Source organism: Bactrocera neohumeralis, chromosome 3, assembly GCF_024586455.1.
Source record: "Bactrocera neohumeralis isolate Rockhampton chromosome 3, APGP_CSIRO_Bneo_wtdbg2-racon-allhic-juicebox.fasta_v2, whole genome shotgun sequence".
Classification (NCBI taxonomy): Eukaryota; Metazoa; Arthropoda; class Insecta; order Diptera; family Tephritidae; genus Bactrocera; species Bactrocera neohumeralis.
In genome coordinates, this window is record NC_065920.1 from 27,940,493 (window position 1) to 27,962,314 (window position 21,822).

The 21,822-nt window shown below is 40.3% G+C and overlaps 2 protein-coding genes across 2 annotated transcripts; both read right to left on the reverse strand.

The window, feature by feature from the left end:
* Positions 1 to 11,724: 11,724 nt before the first annotated feature.
* On the reverse strand, positions 11,725 to 14,473 carry LOC126753293 (uncharacterized). The gene is made up of 5 exons (XM_050464627.1): positions 13,914 to 14,473; positions 13,459 to 13,634; positions 13,212 to 13,396; positions 11,865 to 12,080; positions 11,725 to 11,809 (listed from the first exon to the last, which is right to left on the reverse strand). Exons 1-5 carry the CDS (start codon positions 14,300 to 14,302, stop codon positions 11,735 to 11,737), a joined length of 1,041 nt encoding a protein of 346 aa, XP_050320584.1. The 5' UTR covers positions 14,303 to 14,473; the 3' UTR covers positions 11,725 to 11,734.
* Positions 14,474 to 19,611: 5,138 nt separating this feature from the next.
* LOC126753277 (uncharacterized) lies at positions 19,612 to 21,822 on the reverse strand. Its single transcript, XM_050464604.1, has 4 exons — positions 20,997 to 21,822; positions 20,388 to 20,560; positions 20,138 to 20,322; positions 19,612 to 19,976 (listed from the first exon to the last, which is right to left on the reverse strand). Exons 1-4 carry the CDS (start codon positions 21,740 to 21,742, stop codon positions 19,674 to 19,676), a joined length of 1,407 nt encoding a protein of 468 aa, XP_050320561.1. The 5' UTR covers positions 21,743 to 21,822; the 3' UTR covers positions 19,612 to 19,673.

Genomic DNA, 21,822 nt, shown 5'->3' on the forward strand with positions numbered 1-21,822 from the left:
ACAGTAATGGCAACAAAAAACAAAATCCAACAGCTACATAGCTACAACAACTCCAATGACATCAGTGATAGTGTTGCTGTTGTTGGCTGTCGCTTTTGCCTCATATGTCTCCACGGGTGCTGCTGTTTATGCTTTTGATGCTGTTTGGAATGCTACACGCAACATACTTGGAAACACACACACTCAAGGGTTACATATGTATGTATGTTGTAGGCAACGTCTTCAATTCATTACTTGTAAAATTTTAAGACCGACGATGAGCTCTTCTTACTGCTTTAGCGATTCTTTTCACCAACCGTCCGTCCTTTTTGCCCGTCGCACCGAACAATGTGCGGATCCGCCTATTCGCCATGGCCTTTTAGTAACCTTCCGACTAAACAACTAAACCGGCTGACAGACAACCAGCTCCATCAGATCGTGTTATGGAAGAGAAATGGGCAGAGAAAAAAATAAACTGAAATAACAAAACAATAACAGCATTACAAAGTACAACAACATTTCGCTACCTACTCGTAATCGACTCTACCGCAAAGGCACAGACGGGCTGGCACACAGACTGCCGCATGGACGGACGGGCGAGCGGGCAGACGAGCGAGTGAGCCCGCCGCTGCCGTTGCCGCTTTAAAACACTGTGGGAAAATTCTGGCCGTGGGAATTCTGTTTGAAATTTCGATATTTTCTGAGGTGTCCGCCAACAGGCGAACAGAAGTCGCCAGTTGGTCATGAGAACAATGCGATGCACTGCAGGCGAAGCCACTGCATTGCCACTGCCACAGCGTCCGCCCGTCTCAGCCGCAGCCATCAACTTACAGCGACACCACTGCCAGAATAGGCAGCGCAGTAGCAGCGTGGAAGAATTCAAGTGGCAGAACAGAGTGGATGGCGAAAAGAACTGCAAGCAGAGGCTAGCTCTGCTAGGAAGAGTTCGTATTAGCGTCAACAACAACAAACGAGCAGTAAACTCTTTTTCATGTGACAGCCAGGCGGGGCGACTGACACAACGAACAAACGATCGAACGTCGAGTGGTTGTACACACAAGCAGCGGGAAAAGGAGGTGGATGGCATTCGTGCTGAATAGATATGTGGAAGGGCATATCAAGTAAGGGCCACAACGAGCTGGCGCATAAAGTGACAAACCAAATGCTGCTATGCTGGCTGTTTCGTTGCCTGCAGTAGGCCACTGGCTGCCTGCCTGGTTGCTTGCCTCGTCTGCAGTTCGCCAGAACTTCGCTGAGCAGCTGCCTTTGCGCAGCGAATAGTGGCAAAAGGCTGAAGAAGCTCGTTCGGTGGTTGTTGTTTCGTTCTTATGCTGCGCTGCTTGACGCTCTGCTTTTCATTTGATTCTTACTATTGTTATTACTCGGCATAGTTGAGCATGAAAGTGCGCTGATTGTCGGTCTGTCGGAATGACAATCAGTGTGATGGTCGAAGCATCAGAGAGTCTGTCAGCAAACTGGTGGTTGGGAATTGAGGGTTGGCACTTGTTGTTGTTCATGTTGTGTTAGCAACCAGTATTGCTACTGCCTTGTGGCTGATATTTGTTTCATTCTGTGGTATCTACTGTTGCACCGGATAAATACTAACACTTTCTGACCACGATTGAGGATTAATCGAAAGTTGTTTGGTTTTTATTTTAAGTACTATATATACAAGGAATATCCAGTATCAGCACCGATATTCAAACTTTTACCTACAACAGAAACAGCAAAGCAGTGAATTAAAAGGTGGGGCTAGGTTAGTCTAGTTAACCACGCAAAGACCAATTTTGGCCCTTAGGGATGCTAGATGAGATGGCATAGTTAATGAAAGGCAGTCATCCTTCAGAATACCAACGTTTGAAGCGAATTTCAATAGGTTCTGCGGTCTCACCATCAATACTTCCAGTGTCTCACACCATGTGGCTGTCGAACTCCAAAAGCGTTCCATTGTTAATGTGGGACAAGTGCAAATTCCATTGTTTCTCGGCTCTTAACGTGTTCAAAACTGATCTCGATTTGTCATCCCAATTCTGCAGGCGTCAGAATTGAGATTCACATGGAAATATTGTCGTTGACTACGTCGAACATGACAAACATATTCTGTTCGTTATTAGATTGACCGAACATCGAGATAAAAGTGGGACAAAAGAAGACTTTTCAACAAAAAAAAGTTCCGATTCTGATGCTCAGTTTTCAAGTTTGCGTTTATATGTGATATTTATTGAAGGCACTAACTAACGATATACTCGAAAAACTGTAACTTGCATGGTGTACTATACTATTCGATGGAGGACTAAGCTGTAGGGAACTTTCCATCAACTCCAGTTTTAAGCGTGCTGACCACTGCAGCGTCAGCCACACGGTGATGGCTGCCATAGAGAAAGCCGTAGGTCTACTGATCCGGAACGCAGCCTAATGGGCTTGCTAGGAGCTTCATTGGCTTCTTGTGGGTCACTACTGAACTGTTGGAGCTCAAGAAACGTAAAATACCAGTAGCTGTGCAGTTACAAAGTTATTTTGGAGCAGGATCAGTTGTAAGAGGTATAAGGAACTCTTCACACTCAGTAAGGTCAACCTCTCAATGGTTGTCGGAGTTCTAACTGGACATAGTTCGATAGGAACTAAGATTCCGCATCTTGCCAAGTGATAGCTGCAGCGGCTGCTTGGATGAAGATGCGATAGTATCATCTCAATAATATCCCCTCGGATATCCCACTTTTGCCAAATCAAAACAAAAACTCGTCGGATCTCATATTGTACTTTTAGACATTCAGGTGAAATATTGGAAATATAACATAACACACTTAAGCATGTTTGTGATAGGTTCAGAGCATTTTGCTGATAGCTGTTATCCAACTGCTGGGGTTTTATCGTCTGGCTTCACAAAGAACTGTACTCCACATTCTAAGTTATACGATCTGACTTACTGTAATTCACTTTCGTTTTTCTTAACCACGGGTATTTACCCAAAGGAAATGTTCATCTCTTTCTTGTGCGGTTATAGCCGAGTTCACAACAGTAGTTTTTTCTTTTCGCGATTTGGCGCCAATTCGAGATACTCAGTTCTGTCAAGTTTTTCTTCAACTGATCTCTCCAACGGAGTGAAGGTCTTCCTCTTCTTCTGCTTCCACCGGCGGGTATCATCTCAATAGGTCTTCCTCTTCCTCTGCTTCCACTGGCGGGTACTGAATCGAAAACCTTCAAAGCTAGAGTATTCTCTTCGACTTGTATAGGTCCTTCCCGATCCTGACGAAGTTCTTGGTGCTGCTTATCGACAGCTTACACAGCCGTGTTAGTTTTACGGGATACCAATTTCAAACATAGCGGCATAGATGCAGTTCCTATTCGTGCTGTCGAATGCGGCTGTAAAATTGACGAAAAGGTGGTGTGTGTTGATCTTCCTTTCACGGATATACACGGATTAGTCTAAAGCCGCATAAGATTCAATAATTTTGTTGACGGTTTCACACACTACGCTCGATAAGGCCTCATATGCGATATTAAGCAGGCTTATCCGACGGTAATTGGCGAAGATTGTGGGGTAACCCATTTTGTGGATTAGGCAAAGCATACTTAGGTTCCAATCGTCTGGCATAAGAAGCGGATACATGCACCTTGTCAGTTCCTTGCCACAGTTTTTGAATACCTCGGCCGGTAATCCGGCAGGGCCGCTTTGTTATTCTTAAGGCGTGTAATTGCTAGTCGAACCTCATCTTAGTCGAGCAATGGAACATCTTTTCCATCGTCATCGATTGTGGAATCATTTTCTCCATCTCCAGATGTTACAGTTTCATTGCCATTCAACAGGCTGGAGAAGTGTCCCCTCAGTATGCTCTAAACAGCAGCCACTAGTTCACCAGTTTGGGTCCTACAAGAGTATGATGCGGCCTTAAAACCTTCCATTAGTCGCCAAATCTTTTCGTAGAATTTTCGAGCATTACCCCTGTCGGCCAGCTTCTCAAGAGCAGGAGTGCAAGTCGAGCAGAAAAACGTTTCGATGCCGATTGTGATAGTAGCTCTTCGATATTTTCCATGTTCTTCATATCCCACAACAAAATCATTGTCTCTGAAGCATTGAAACCATATTTTGAATGTTGCTTCTGATAGAGCATGATAACCATATGCCTCGACAAGCGTTCGATGCGACTCTGCAGCACTTTACTTCAAATGGAAAGAAATACATAATCTTCTTCTTCTTAATTGGCGTAGAAGTACATAATGCATTCCGCAAATCAACACTTTTCGGTACAAAAATTGACATTTTCAACACAATGAAGGGATATGATGAAGTTTGTTTAACGACTGTCAGGTTATTGAGTATGTTTGACAGATGTCATGCCAACCAAACAGAAAAAGAATTAAGCATGCTTCGCATTCCAGCGCCAATTGTTTTGCCGACATGCCACATATAACATTGCAACAGTTAAAAGCAACTGCAACAAATTGGCATTGTCTTCCATATAAACACACACACACGCGCACAGAAAACAAGTAAGTATGCAAACATCTATCAACTCACATGCACTTTCTAATGTTTTGTTGCAACAAAGTGTTGCTGCCACTGCGACCAGTTACTTGCAGCACTGGCAGCGGTTCTAATTCTACCGCAAATAATCCAACCAAGGCCGCCGCCGTTCAGCTCGCTAAGCAACAGCTGCCTGTGCAGCTAGGCGCGCCTATTATATGGGATGTTATGAAAATGTTGCATGCAACATTTAATGACTGTACAATGAACGCGAGCACCAAACAATGTACGCGCAACATCAGCACATTGCAACGTCAGTCGTTTGGTGCGCATTTGGTGGCATGCCGTGCCGAGCGGCAACAATTTTGCTGGCTGCAATCGTGGTGCTGGGCCGGTTTAGCGGCAATAAAAGCAGCGTTGCGATGACATCATCAGTGTGCACAGATTTTAACGGAACATTTTATACCAGGCCAGCAGCAAGCCACAGCACATGGCACGCAACATCGGGTTGCAACGTCGGTGTGTCATTTAGTTGTGCCAAGGTGAACCGCCAAGCAAGCTGCCTAGAGCCCTTAATATTCCACACACGCGAATGTAAAATCACTACAAAGGGAGTTCTTGCGCATGCAGCAAGAGTTCATTAACTCACATACCCACCTTAGGTGTATACCCAACGCACATTTTGTTCGAAGCTTTAGGCGGACTTTAGGATTTCTGTTGTAGGGATTTGTGAACTAATGAAAGTGAATGTAGAAGGTGGAAACTCGTCTGCTCGTTAGACAATCTTACACAAATTAAGTTTTAAATCACAATCATAGCATTAGATTATAGGATTTTCGGATAGCTGTTACAGAAACCGAACTGTACCGACGAGATCTGTAGGTCTGGAAATGGTCTGAGATGTGTTGCTTTGTGGCAAGCTTATATTAGAGGAAGATAAGTATGGCTTAACCAGCACGCGGTTGTGTGAGCTATCACACGGAATGTCTAAAGGTATCAGCTGTTTTGTAGGACAAGTAAGCTCACCGATATTTTAACTTAATTCAGGAACCGAACTGTTCCAACAAGGTCGGTCGGTCCGAAAGCGGTCTTAGCTGTGTTGGTTTGAGTTATTAGAGTAGGATAAGTATAGTTTAACCAGAAGACGAATGTGGGAGCTCTCACATACGATGTCTGAAGGTATCCACTGTTTTGTACATAGAACAAACAAACTCACCGATAACTTAACTTTGCAATGAACTGCAGAGTGATTGATTCTCTTTATTTGGATCGTTGGGTATATTTTTGCATTTGCTATGCACCAACCATTGGCAGAGTCGCATAGGAATGCCAAGTAAATACGACAAAACGGCAGATGGAAGCGATGAGCGGCAGTGAGGTAGAGCAATTGGCAGCAAGCGTGATGTAGCAATGAAGCAAGCAAAGGCAGGTTGTCGTTTGTAGCCTAGCCCTTATGGTCCGCGTTTGCGCCCCTCAACTTCTGCGCCTGCGGTAAACATTTTCAGCGTTTAGGCCCTACAATCTACATGGCTGCCCATGCGGTGTGCTGCTTGTTCTACTGCATCGCCTTTGATTGCGTTGCCACAGCCCGCTGACTAAGCGCTAACTAGCTGCTCCATGCGATTTGGCCTGGAGTGAGTGAGCTTGTTTTTCGGGTTGGAAAAATTTTCAGCTAACAACATGTTGCACTAAATTAGGTAGTACGTTTCGCCCTACGCGCGTCCGATTTAGATGCGTCGCCACAATTTGTGGTAAGTAGCCTAGCCCTACAAAGCGCCTGCGGCCGTCAATAGGGTGGAAGGTTTCAGCGATTAGAAATTCAAACAGGATATCAGAAATGTAGTGGCCGACGACAGCATGCGGTTGCTGCTGCTTGCGGCAACTGTTCGACTGTTGCTTGCAGTATATGCCGTTTACCATCTGTCCGCCAATTCGTTTTGCGCACTTTTGCCTTGTCTGTCTGTCCGCTACCACCGCTGCTGGCATGTACCTGCGTGTGTGTCTGTGCCGTGTGCATGGCCCTGCAATTGGCTCGATATTCATTTATGTGTGTTGGCTGTTTTTAGCTGTAAATGCGGCATGCCACCGTCTGTGGCATTGAAAGGTTCTAGCCTTCGGTCGTAAGTAAACACGGACAAGCCCTTTATTAATATCACAAAACATGTCTGTAAAATTAAAGTAAATTGAGTTGCAGTTGGAGCGATGTTGTGCGCATACTTGTGGTCTGTATGGCGGCTCTAGATGTTGCAACAAAGTAGCGTGGCACGTAGACGCGCAGCATTCGCTCATTTATTCCTGCTATTTGTCGCATTTCTGTGTCCACACATACGGTTGTCATACAAAGTGGCTTTACAATATTGCAGCCGCTATTAGGCGGCAAGTAATTGAAAGCTCTTTGGCGTTTACTTTTCTTGCAAAATATAGAAAATGCTTGATGTCTAAATGCATTGGACGTTTAGACGGCGTCTTGCACCTCAGTTTGTTTGCAATTGAGATTGAAAGCAGCTGCCAGAGGCAGTTAAGTTAAGTACTTAGGTGTTGGCATGTCGGTGACACAATCAATTAAAGCAACTCCTGTTGCGAATATGGATTCGCAGAGTAAAGCGTCAAATAGGTGTGGAGGTTCTTATAAAAGCGCTAATGAATACATGCAGAAGTGAATCCAAAGCAGTCTCAAATAGCTAGGTGTGCAACCTAAACATTTTTTCAACTTTTAACTCAACTACCTGCGCGGAGCTGGATACGATTCTTGTACATATGGCACAAGCAGCTTACGACTTCTGATCTTAGATCAAGTATCCTGTGGGTATCCAAAAACATCCGTTTGAAGGTAAGCTTACATTAATTAGACCATGTTTTATAGCTTATCCCAACATAAAGACTACTGACACGACTGTGCCAGTTTGTATGGCAGCTGTATGCTTTAGTAGTCCGATCTAAGCAATTTGTTCGGAGATTATACCGTACCTTAAAAGGGGAGCCTGCTTTAGAAGCTTCAAAAAAATCGATTTTTTGAGTATTTTTTTTGGAGGTAAAGAAATAATTGATTAAAGCGAAATTTCTAGTGTTTATAGCCATATATTCAAACATCATTCACAATTTTTTTGGATACGAAATCTTTGATATTCTACCTGTGGGAAGCAATTGCCCGATGCATCTCGCATGTGCATTTGTCGGACGGCGGGCACGATGCAGGTCGCAATTTCTATCGGAACTAAAAACTTCAAAAAGTTTCATATTTTTTAATAATTTATCTTCTAAATAAACTAAAAAAAAATTTCGAAAATAAGTGTAAAAATTTAGAAATTTTTTAAAAGTTGAAAAAAATGGTTTTCGAAAAAAAAAATTTACATTAGGTTTAAAAATATGTTCAAACTTGACGTTGTTTTTAGTTTTTTTTTAGTATAAATAAAAGAGGCCAAAGGTAATAAACTTTGCCCCAATTCCATACAACGTTTAGTTTTTTTTCTATCCTGCGCGCCAATTAAGAAAAATCGTAAAAATGAAAAACCGAGAAATCGCGCGTCAAAATTATCGCTTCCTGCCCAATCGCTCATATATCTGCTAGACGCTCGGTCACTATTTACCTTCTAGCTTCGAAAATATTTCAAATTCCCATCAAAATCTTTGGGGTCATATTCTTAGATTAGTTTCAAAGAGATGTAAGCAAAAAAAAAATAGATTTTTTGAAGCTTCTAAATAAGGCTCCCCCCTTAAGGCCATAATTCGTTAAGATACTTTGCCAAATAAAAGAGTTTTCCTTACACGGACTTGGGTTTGATCGGTCATTTTGTAAGACAGCTATAAGCTATTGGTATTCTAAAAAAAACGAGAGTCTAGTTCACATAATGGGTCAAAAAAGTCTTGCGGTATTTTTATCGAATTTTTTTTTTATTGAAAAAATGATTTTTGACGACTGAGCTCTTGACCGATGCTACGGCTGCTACTATGCCGGTCTTTTCGACCAATTCAGCGATTTTATCGCAATTTTCGACGCATATATACAGCTCCTTCCGGAGCGTGGCGCATCTTCGACCACCTCTACACCAGAACGAAAACGTTGAAACCATCGTTGTGCGGTGGAAATGGACCCCACATAAACTGCACAAATTTTATTAGCGGCTTGAGATGCATTTTTGCCTTTATCGTATAGTACTGTAAAATATGCCGTATTTTCTCTTTATTTTGCTCCGTGTTTGCGACGCTATAACTCACGAACGACTTTCAATCAAACACTTGACGTTTTTCCAAAAAGGTATGTGACCCGATGCGACGAATAAAACTAGAACTACGCGCTTTCAGCGCCAACTAGCGAAAATACCGCAAGACTTTTTGACAACTTATATATACAGAAGGGAATAGTTAAATTGTCATGTTGAGCATTAATAGGGTATACTTGTATAAGTATATAGTATGCTCCGACATTTTCTTGTGAGTGTTGAAACATCGTTGAAGACTAAATACATATACCCTGCTCAGGATAAAAACATTCTTATGTATTGATAAGGCACCTTAAACCCTTTACAAATCTGCCTAGGTGTTTATTTCCAACAAGAATGATATGATTTCTTCAACACTAATTGCTAAGGAAATTTAAATGTTTTTTTTTTTTTAATATGATGCACAATCGATACAATTAAGTTCTGAATATAATATTATGCAAATGGTGTCCTCGACTTCTTTTGCAGGAACGAATTCGATGAACCCAATTTCCACTAAATCAAGTAGTATGTCATGAAAAGCACGTTTAATATTGACTTCTAAAGCTTCAAGAGAGTCTGATTTATTGCCAAAGACCAATGACTTCAAATAACACCGGTAGCAGTAGTAGTCTAATGGTGTTGAATCACTTAAATCACAACTTCTTGGAGGCCATTCAATGTCACAATTTCTGAAAAGAATCGGTTCTCCAATCTTTTCTCGCAATAATTCGGTTGTTGCATGTGTTGTGTGCCACGTAGACCCGTCTTGTTGGAATCAGATGTTGAAAATGAACTTTTTCCAATTGCAGTCATAAAAGGTTGGTTGTTTCTGAACAATTTGTAGATTTTCTTCGTAACAGAATTGACAGTTTTGTTTATTTATCGCACCACTCAGATGAAAATGGCCTCATTGGACATGACGATTTTCCTAAAAAAATCGTTATCGTTTTCAAGTTGTTCCAAGGCAAAATCAGCAAATTCACGACGTTTCCGGTGGTCCAATGGCTTCAGTTCTTGAGTGAGAACTATTTTATACGGATGCAAGGCCAAAGCCTTTCCCAAAATGCACCAGGTTGTGGTTTAATACAGTCCAATTATTGGGAAGTCTTGGAATCACTTCGAAATGTTCTTTGTCTTATTATATTATGTCTCCTTGTTTCTTGAAGGTATAAGATCCTCGATGTTTTAGGCTTGAGCCCGCATAGGCGGGACTGTTACTGTGAGAAATGTTGAGATGATTCTACCTTACCTTCAACTTCTACAAATAGTTTCCGTTAAAGCTTTGACTTAGTCGTTGACCAACGTTTGTTTGGTTAGTCATTCAGTGCGTCTAAAAGACAACCGAACGCGTTCTACTGATTGTGATTGTTTTTTTTAATACCTTACAATTCTACTACTTAAGGTAGTAGTTAGTAACTATTCTTAAAGGGGCGCTGCAATTCAACTATATTCCCTCGTTATGCAGGAAAGTCAAAGTAATATTTATCAAAGGCGGGTAAAAGATCTCATACAAATGCAAAGAATTTCAGATCGATTAGTAGATCGTTCCCCATTATTTTTAAGAACGTTGAAGAAGATTAGTAGGAATACAAATAAGAAACAGATATAGCCCATAAAAACTGTCTGTTTCGCAGCATGCGTTTTCTATAAAGGAGTCCACAAAAACAGCACTTAGCTAAGAGATAGAGAGATTGAAAAATATCTGGAGGAAAATAAGCCTTTCTTGACATACTATATAAGGCGCTTTCACCTACCTCGTTTAAATATTTGAGCATCTCTGAATCTCTCATAGGAAGGACTATAGTTTCAACGCTGGGAGCTTCAACGATGTGAAGTTTTGTCAAAGAGGTACACATCAATGAGGTGTGTTATCTCTACTTCTCTAGATTTTAGCAATAAATAAAATGGCGCTACGGCGCAGGTGTAAGCCGTATCGTATGTAAGTTATATTGATATGGTGGTCAGTTATTTAAAGAAAATATGTGGTAAGACGATTGGAAAGCTACAAAAATCAGCTAGTATATGCATCAAGAGAAATCTTTGAACAACGCGAAATCTGGCATTAAAGGTCATTTTACATTTACTACCCACAGCAAAGTCAGCTTTTATACTGAAAGAATCCTCCTTATTAGTCTCCTGTAATAAAAGGCATTCTAAGATACTTAATAAGTACCCGTTTCTACCCAATATTACGGATTTTCGAATTTTCGGATTTCGGTTCCCAATACTCCCCTTTCAGAGAAGAATGGGAAAAGGGTAGAGTGGACAGAGAAGCAGGGATACACATCTACACGGATGGGTCCAAATTAGATAATCAAGTTGAATATGGTGCCTTCAGCAAAATTAGATACCAGAATCACCTTCCGTCTACTAGACCATTGCAGTTTCCTCTAGAGATCCGGAGATCACAACAATTAAGGAAAGTATTATTATTCTAACCAAGAGTGTGATCGCCCAAAGAATATATTTATATTTATGATAGCCAAGCGGCTTTGAAATCACTAAAGTCTCTTAGGATTTCATCAAAGATGAATGTCTGGATCTCTTAGTGGATTTAACATCACATTGCACGAAAAACCTGCAATGGGTTCCAGAACAGAGTCTTATTCTTGGTAACTGTGAAACTGTTGAACCCAGCAGATCAGACACCACTCTACAATTAAACTCCCAAAAAAAAAAAATGCCTCTGTCTACTTGGTCAAGCAATCATACAAGTCTTATCACGAAGCAACTCCATATCTTTGAGAGTAAGAGAACTCTCAAGCATTGTGTCGAAGAAATTACGAAGCTGATCGCTAGAAAATTATTGTATTAGATGAAATTGTGCTAACCGCGAAATAAGAAAATATTTAGAAAGAAAATGAAGAGAGCATCCAGTCAGCGCCGGAATATGCTAGAAACTAAACTGAAAAGGACACATTGGGTATTCAAAGCGATTAGTTCGTGTTTTGGAACATTTTGCTTGCTAATTTTCATTGTATATGGATTAATACCCACATAATTTTTAAGATAAATATATTTTAAATTGGTATATAATACCCAATACATAAAGATGCATTCCTGGAATGTACATAGCGGTTCACATTTACTACTTAGTCTTCTTCTTCGTATTTTTCTTTTCCAAAGGTACTAGGCTCTCCGTGTTGCTCTGCGAAATATTACTCTATAAAATGTTTACATTGTAATTGAGTGCGACAATAAAGCTAATCCTTGATTACCTGTGTGGGGCTGCGATGAAAGCGTTTTGACTTCTTCTTCTTCTGACGTAGTACATTGGCGATTTCTTCCCTGAAGCGAACAATTTCTTCCTCCAGATAGCTACGCTGAACACGTAACTTTTCACAATTCGCACGCTTAATGGCGATCTTGTTGGTTATGTCATCGTATTCCTTCGTATATTGAGCACCCAATTCGTCTATGCGGGTTCTATATTTCTGCAACATTTAGATTTTACCATATTAAATGTCATATGGACAATATTATAACAAAATAAGGAAAACTAATGGTGAGAATTTTAGATGATGAGATGGGTGATCCAAGTAGAGTCACTTTTTTCAATAGCCTTTTTGACAGATCACGCGTGAGTCGTTTAAAGCTGTCATGTTATTTTTGTTCAGTATTATTTGGCATTTCATCACGGAAAGACTTACGTCTGAACAATGTTTACAAATCTGAACAAGCTTTATTACGTAAATTCACGTTCTGTAAACTCAACTTATAGTCAACATAATTGGCCTACTGAGTGTACAATTCGCAACACGATCACCCTTCAGACCCACGAAGGCCGTGGAGAGTCAATCCGACGCCGTTCGCAGCAACTCAGACTGACGTATGGTACGACTTAAGCATTTTACGTCGAGATCTTAAGTTGAATACAGTTTGTGAAAGAACTGAAGCCGCTAGATCTTCTCCAGCGATATCGTCTTGCTCTATGGGCTTTTGAAAAGTTCCAAGAAAATCCGACATTTTCGAGCCAAATTTTATTAAACGGTTTGGTGTTATTTGAGGACCGGTGGAATCATCAGTCCATATTTCTTCAAAAGTGATGCCGTTAAGAGCGTAACCAACAATGGCGACCGTTATCGGGGCATGATAACCGACTACTAGATGCCTGAAATTGAGGCTCGCAATCTCGGCGACATTTGGCTTCAACAAGACGGCGCCACTTCCCACACATTGCATCAGCCAATGGATATGTATATTGAGAGAACACTTCGGTAAGCAGATAGTGTTATGTTTTGGGCCGTTCAATTGGCCACCATGATTGTGTGATACCACACAGTTGAACTTTTTTCTATGGGAATATGTAAAGTCTTAAGTCTATGTGGACAATCCTGCTTCGTTTCAGGCTTTGGAGCAAAACATCAGGCGTGTCATTCGCCAGTTACTTGTGGAAATGTTCGAACGAGTCATCGAAAATTGGTCTCAACTTTCGAATAATAATAAGCATTCTCCACTAAGTTCGAAGATCCTGTGTGTTTTCTTAAAAAAAGCAAGGAACCTCGAAATGGACCACGCTATATTTCAATTAAAGACATTTTCAATTCATTCATAACGGTACTTACATTTGTTTCGGCATAGAGAGCGTTTATCGTACACTGCGAGCAATACTTCTCTACACGCATTAGTTCGTTATATCTATCGATCTCTTTCTGGATCTTATTCTGCTCGATTAAAGTCCTATCCTCAAATTGTTCGACCAGCGAGTTTTGATAGCGTATCTGATAACGTGTTTCGATGGGGTCGTAAGCTAAGCAGTTTGTACTTAAATAATTGTCAATGTTAATATCTCAAATAGTTTCTAAAACTCACCAATACTTTCGGAAAAAATTTGTTCCAATACATTTATTTTTTTGTTAGCGGTTTTATCATCCGTTTTGGTAAACGTTTTTTCATGCACACGAACACATAACTCTTCATTCTTTTTAGCATTGTTCTTTAGCTGAGTTTCCATATCTGTTGGCATGTCTATTAATGCCAACGCCGATCTGTAAATGAAGTTTTGATGGCATAGAGTTCTTGCTATACAAAAATGTGTAAAAAACTTTCTCATGAGCATAATGGGTTAGCCGCTTTATTTTACAACTCAAATGCTGCAGAAAAACTAGAATAAGGACTCGAACTTAATGGGAACCACGGCCTCAAAACAATGTTTCCTCTTGCAATTTTACCTGGCTTATACCAAAATCCAATAATTTTATGGTTCGAAAGGCATTCTCTATGGGTGACGTATCTATTTAAAGATCTAAAGAATTTTTTCAACTTACTTTAACTTTTTAGCAATGAATTCTGTTCGCAAATTCTGTCCCGCAAAGATCTCATAAAATAGTTTTGCAAATTCCAATAACTCTTCTATATCAGTTTCCAGCTTTCTCAATCCCATACAACTTTTCGACATATTCATAATGAACACCTCAAGCCAAACCAAATTATCCAATTTCAGTCGAGCTTCAAAATCTTCCTTGGACCAACCGAATAATTTGTAAGGCGTTTCTACTTTATATGCCTCTTTCTCATCGCAAATAAGTGTACGGTGAAGTAATGAAAGTCGGCGTTGCATATTTGCAAACATCTTATCGATAGCCAATTGCTTGACAACTGGAGAATGTTCCATTTTATTCGGGAATCGATCTCTAGACGCAGGAGATTTCAACATATTTTTTCGCTATTTTCTTTTTGTAGTATATTTTAGTTATGCCACACTCTTTACTAATTATATATATGTATAAAATATAAAAGGATATACATATATCCAAATGTCAATCACTCTGTCTTCAAAATTGGTTGTAAAAATATGTGGTGAATGCTGCTTCGGCTTCTTTTACATAAAAAGAATGAAAACTCTATTTTAAGCTTTTGAAATGTTGTCGTTCAATGAGAGAATTGTCAACGAAGGGAAAAAATAAATTTGAACAAGTGGGAAATTGCATAAATAAAGACCTGTTCAGACAGTGGTGGTAAAACTCGAGAGCTGTTCTCTGAAAGATATCTTCTGAATTAAGCCCGATCAGATAAATAATTTTAAATAATGTGCTTTTATTCCACTTAAATTAATTTTTATACCCTAAATCGGGTACAATATTAACACCAACTACAATGTCAATCTTGAAATCCAACGCAGAAAATCTCTTGCCAACAAGTGCTACTTCGGATTGAGTAGGCAATTGAGAAGTAAAGTCCTCTCTCGACGAATAAAGACCAAACTCTGTAAGTCACTCATTATTAGTGTTCTGCTATATGGTGCAAAGGCATGAACGATGGCAGCATTTGATGTGTCAGCGTTATGAGTTTTCGAGAGAAATGTTCTGCGGAAGATTTATGGTCCTTTGTACATTGGCAACGACGGATATCGCATTCGATGGAACGATGAGCGGATATATATATATACGGCATTGGCATAGTTCGGCAAAGTAAGAGACAATGACGGCTAGGTCATGTCGTCCGAATGGATAAAAGCGGTTCATCTCTGTAAGTATTCGACGCATTACCCACCGGCTGAAGTAGAGGAAGAGGAAGACCACCAGGTTTGACAACTTTTTTTTCCATTTTTTTTAAATTTTTTTTTCTGAACCATCAACATCTCAAGAATGTTGTGTTAAAGTTTTAGGTCATTCGGAGAAAAACTAACGAAGTTACAGCAGGTTGAATAACGGTACCTCTAACTACCTGCGCTGAGTGTACAAAACTTAGAATCGATTTTCCCAAATATGTCATTTTTAAAGTCGGTGACCAGCCTACAGAAAAAACTACTGCATCGATCGTTTTGAAATTTTGTACAAATATTTTATATATATGTATATAGCTCTCGACTGACGTCAAGTTTTTCCAAAAATAAGAATTTTACAATAACAAATAGGATGGTTTTTTCGTCCAAAATCGTCATTTTGGCTTGAAAATGGTAGCAAAAATTGAAAAATTGAAAAATTAAAAAAAAAAAAAACTCGACGTCAATTGAAAGATAAACTAATAAACTAAAGAAAGCATTTTAATTTTTTTGGTTTCAGATGATCCAGTGATGCTGTAGGCTGGTCACCACACAAAAACTTTTTTTCGAGGTGCCTGCAGAGATCGACGATAAATCCGTTATTCCTCTCTATTTTTCGATAAAACTTTTTTTAAGTATCCTTCAAATGTTGTACTTTCATATAATAATAAGTAAAATAAACCTACAGCAATAATGTTTTCTAAAAAAATTCACGAAAAAGGTTTTTTTTCGACGAAACAAACCTTACCCCCCCCCCCTTAAAGCAACTATCCAATCTCCGAAGAAATTTCAGATCGGTCCTCTATAACGAAGTTCTTGTACCGGATTATCCAATTAGAGATAATTTTTTCAAACGCCGTTTTTTGAGAGATGACGCATGAGTTATGTCAAGCTGTCATGTAATTTTGGTGGAGCGGCCCATGCCTAAACAACGTTTACAAATCATTCAACTTTATTTGATAAACTTACCATCACCCATTTGGAGACCCTGCGTTCATTATTGGATAATATTCGACCGAATAGACCACGTCCAGCAGGCAGTAAAGAATATATAGCAGCCGTAGCTGAGAGTGTTCACGAACCGTAAAGGGTCGATTGGGTGCCGTTCGCAGCAACTTGGACTGACGTATGGAACGACTTGGTCGCAATTTACGTAGAGATCTTGAATTGAAAGCTAATAAAATACAGTTTGTGCGAGAACTGAAGCCGCCCGACCTTCCCAAGCGATATCGCTTCATTATATTATATGGATTTTTGAAAAGTTCCAAGAAGATCCGACATTTTCGAGCCAAATTTTGTTCAGCGCTGAGGCCCATTTCTGTCTCAATGGATAAAAGCATAATTGCCTCATTTGGGACGAAGATCAACCTGAAGAGATTCAAGAGCTACCATTTCATCCAGAAAAAACAACGGATTGGTGCGGTTTGTAGGCCGGTGTAATGATCGGTCCATATTTCTTCAAAAATGATACTGTTGAGAACAAAGTCAATGGCGACCATTACTGTGTTTTTTCATTAACAAAGTAGGAAACCTCGAACTGAATCACCTTATGTATTCAGTGATCATTTTTCTCTAGCTTCTTTATTATGAATATAATAATTGCTTTGAAATTATATCGGGTGTTTTTTTTGAGGTTAGGATTTTCATGCATTAGTATTTGACAGATCACGTGGGATTTCAGACATGGTGTCAAAGAGAAAGATGCTCAGTATGCTTTGACATTTCATCATGAATAGACTTACTAACGAGCAACGCTTTCATCATTGAATTTTATTACCAAAATCAGTGTTCGGTTCGAAATGTGTTTCGCGCTTTACGTCCGATTTATGGTCTACATAATCGACCAAGTGAGCAAACAATTAATGCGATTGTGACCAAGTTTCGCACTCAGTTTACTTTATTGGACATTAAACCAACCACACGAATGCGTACAGTGCGTACAGAAGAGAATATTGCGTCTGTTTCTGAGAGTGTGGCTGAAGACCGTGAAATGTCGATTCGTCGCCGTTCGCAGCAATTGGGTTTGTGTTATTCGACCACATGGAAGATTTTACGCAAAGATCTTGGTGTAAAACCGTATAAAATACAGCTCGTGCAAGAACTGAAGCCGAACGATCTGCCACAACGTCGAATTTTCAGTGAATGGGCCCTAGAAAAGTTGGCAGAAAATCCGCTTTTTTATCGACAATTTTTTTTTTTTTTTTTTTTTTTGTGTTTTTTTGAGGCTCATTTCTGGTTGAATGGCTACGTAAATAAGCAAAATTGCCGCATTTGGGGAGAAGAGCAACCAGAAGCCGTTCAAGAACTGCCCATGCATCCTGAAAAATGCACTGTTTGGTGTGGTTTGTACGCTGGTGGAATCATTGGACCGTATTTTTTCAAAGATGCAAACGTTACGGTGAATGGCGATCGCTATCGTTCGATGCTAACAAACTTTTTGTTGCCAAAAATGGAAGAACTGAACTTGGTTGACATGTGGTTTCAACAAGATGGCGCTACATGCCACACAGCTCGCGATTCTATGGCCATTTTGAGGGAAAACTTCGGAGAACAATTCATCTCAAGAAATGGACCCGTAAGTTGGCCTTTAGACTATTTTTTGTGGGGCTACGTCATCTAAAGTCTACAGAAATAAGCCAGCCTACGAGTTTGGAAGACAACATTTCCGAAGAAATTCGCATTGATCCAAAAGTTGCCCAAAATTGGACTTTCGAGGACTCTCAAGAGCAAAAAAAAATGAAATTTCTTCAAAAAGTAAATGTCATGAACCAATCTAACGTTTCAAATAAAGAACCGATGAGATTTTGCAAATTTTATGCGTTTTTTTTTTTTAAAAAAAAGTTATCAAGCTCTTAAAAAATCACCCGATAGAAGTGTTTTTGTCTACAATTTTAATGAGTAGAGAAGAACGTGAAATTTAGTACGGCTTATATCTAGTGGAGCAACAAATTGACGAAACTAGTCATGTATGTGTTAGGTTAGGTTAAGCAATAAAACCCAGCAATAAAACCCAGCAATAAAACCCAGCAAACTCCTATTGACAAAGTGCTTTGAACCGGGCGCAAATTTGATTAGACTGTTAGTTTCAGTTTCGGCTGCCTCCTTTGTCGCTGAAGGTTGTTTAGCCTCGTATTGCAATGGAGGAGAAAGCATCTGGATGTCTCCACCTCACTTTCTTCCATACAATTTTCACAAGATTTTTAGCCTTACCGCATGATTGCCTATTGAACCATGTCCAGTAAGAGCTCCTGTTTTGTAGCAAGATGAACTTTGCTAACGGCAAGTAGTTCAGCAGATATACTGTGTTCTACTCAAGACTAAAAGTATCCCACAGTCGACATGCAGATTCAACTCGATCCCCTTCCGATGTCAGCGGAGCAAGCGTGCCAGTCAGTTGCATTTGCCCAAAATTCCGCTATGGCTCGGTCGTTACCTAAACGAATCTGGTGACGAAGTAGCTTGATGCTATTTTTATTGCTTCAGTTGCTGTCAATGTTTACCTCCCCGAGGAGGCTACACTTCATGGCAGTACGTCTATCGCCACCTTAATTTAATAGCAGCCACTTCTGCCTGAAAACACTACGGAGCGCCTCTTCTCGAGCGACTTCTGCCCATCCACGTATTCCTCGTCGTTATGTGATCATAGAAAAAGCCGCCACGAGTGGCCTGTGCGTCGCAGTGATCCAAGTTCAACTTAGGCTCTCAGAGCAAAAAAAAAACAAATTTTCCTTATAGCTCCTCTACAGAAATATTAAGCAACTAGTGCCTTTTTTTTTTTGTTTGGGTTGACGTTAGCTCGTAAACGGTACTTAGAACTTTTCCTTTAACCATAAGAATAAAGTCGTCATGGAGTTTTACGTATTTTTACTGCCGCTCAAAATGATTATGACTAGATCACATTTGTCTTCTGCTTTGAAAATACCCTTCCAATTACCGGTTATGCCTGGTTAACAGAAACGTGCCGGTCCTCTTTCTTCGCTATTTGGCGCACTTCTACGAGGACATCAACCAGCTAAGCAGCGGCATCTTCCCAATTTAGGGACCGGATATTCCAGATGCATGTCCTTAAATCATGGTCCATATTACGTTTGCTGTGGTCGTCATCAAAAGTAGAGTCTTTCATGCGAGGCTGTTGTTTCTTTTTCATTGGGAGTGGTTTCTACGAGGAGGGTATCAAACCCAGCTTACATCCTCACTGGGCGAGTTTACATATTTATAGAGAAAGCCGCCTGTTTCAAGGCCGACGCCCGAGCGCAGCCACACCTCTGGTGTACAGACGCTGCATTTAGTCTTCAGCGAACCCTTAAACCGAATAAGACGGAGAGGCTACGCTGAAGCTTCTTCCCTTCACTTTTCAAAGCATGTGCTCCCACACACTCACTCCATTCTCAGAACCCGAAATACGAGATTTGTAAAACACAGCAAGTTTGTTAAAAATATATGTATATATATATCACTCGATAAATGTATTTTACCAGGAACTAGTACAATTTACACACGGCATAGACGTACTTATACCGAATAAGTAGGTATTCGTTTAACTTTACTTTGCTTGTTTCAACTTGGACTGACGTAACCTATTTGAGGAGCGGGATGCCTGGGATAATTGCGAAACAACCGATGCGTGCGATCGTTTAGGTTTGGTACGTTTCACTCGCTCAACCGGACCACCACCCGACACAATTTCTCTAACTTTCGCACTCATGTACTCCATTTCTCCCATCAGAAACTCTTTTTGCATCTTCATATTATCCAAGCCAACCTTGAGTTTTGTGTTTTTATCTTGTAGCTCACTCATGCGGCGATCATATTCCACGGTCAGGGTTTCGATGCGAGTTTTATAGTCCTGAAACGGTATAACAATAGCATATGAGACATATATTTTTAGTGTAACTGAAAGCTGGCAGCACTGTAGACAGCAATTACTGTGCTGACAATGTTTGCGCCTACAAATATGCAGCGCTGCCAACTTTCGACTTCTTCGGGTTACGTGAAAATTTGGCGCACCTGTATTATGCCATATATGCACTGCATCATCGAGGCGTTGCAATACAGTTCAACACTATGCTTCCGGTTGATGTCTTCCAGTTCTTGTTTTATATCATTCTCCTTCTTGTCCGTGTAATCCTGCCATTCAGCGGCTCTGTTGATCAAGTAATTCATATGATAACGCTGCTCAATGGGATCACGCACTAGGGGTTGAGTTCAAAGTAAAGCGATTAATATGACTTACCCTTAAGAATGTTGAGCCACTTACCTATATAAGCCAGGGTTTCCAATTCGAAATAGTTCTTCACGACATCGCGGCCCACACTTCGGCGTGTCAGTGAAATATTTGTGATCTCATTGATTTTGTTCATAAATAATGCCACACTCCGTTCCAGCTCCTCCTCGATTTTATTATGCATCTCCAACAGATTGTTTGCATTGCTGAAATAGCGGTGAATTTATAAATAAAATAGACTTTCTTAAAACATATGCTGTTAAGTTGGTTGCGTAACCAGTAAACTTGAGATATTGTAAAGACTGATCGCACAGCTCGACAGCTGCGTTTGTGCTCTGAAGACCTAGTGTTAGAAGGAGTGATTTTTAGAGAAAATGAGGTTTCATATGGAACGACATGTTAGCAAAGTCCCACCGATCTCAAAATCAAACTCATTAGTATAATCTTTTTACATACATACATATGTATCCACTACAAGCAAACTGTCAAGATCGGAGACTTAATGTAGTCTAAGAGTGACTACCAAACACCTCACAGCATTTTCTTTCGTCTAAACGAACCCACCAACCCTTCAGTTAATACAAATTCAAGTTTTCGAATTCCACTACACAACTTTTTACTTCGAGATGTTCGTTAACTCACTTTATCATCGCTAGCGTCTGCACGACGAGTTCGCTATTCTTGGTGCAGAAGCTTATAAAGTATGGTTTCAGCAAACGCACCAATTCCATAATGTCGTAACGCAGCTTGAAAGCGTCCAAACAATTTTCCGTGAGTGATTTTTTGAAAATATCCACCCAAGCAACGCCTTTCATTTGGCGCCTGGCGAGGAAACGATCGTCAGTCCAACTGAAAACTTGAAAATGGTCGTAGTCTTCCAGGTTGAAGTTCTTATTTTTGCAATTATTTAGTTTGTAAATCATGTACAAAGACGTATTGACGTCGTTAGCCAATTTTTCGATTGCGAGCGTACGTGCCATTTCGTAATGCGGTTGTTGTTTATGCTGTACAATGCTCCAGAACTTATCCGGATCGCGTATGGAGAAAGTGCTCGAAAATGAGCGCAACTGTCTGTCGAATTCATCGTGTATTAAAATCCAGCGTGACGGAATTAAACTCTCAAAAGTATATCCGGAGGCAGTTTCTACTTCATCCTCGTCGATGGTCCATCGTAGAGAAGGATGATCATCCACGAATTTGTCCAAAATTCCGCTGCGAAACGTGCCCGGTAAGCGCATCATAGAGTCCCTCATTACAGATAACATTTGCTTGTGGTCGTCCTCATCCATATCGTATTGGAAAATGTCGATGAAGTCGACCTCATCGCCCCCATAGACACTTCTGCGAAAATGCGCAATGCTCCTTCTGCCGTTCTCTAAGTTAATCATGTTTTGCTATTGATAATTTGTCTGATTCGCGTAGATTAACTAAATATCTAGTTTCGTATTTCGTTTCTCGCCCGATTAAA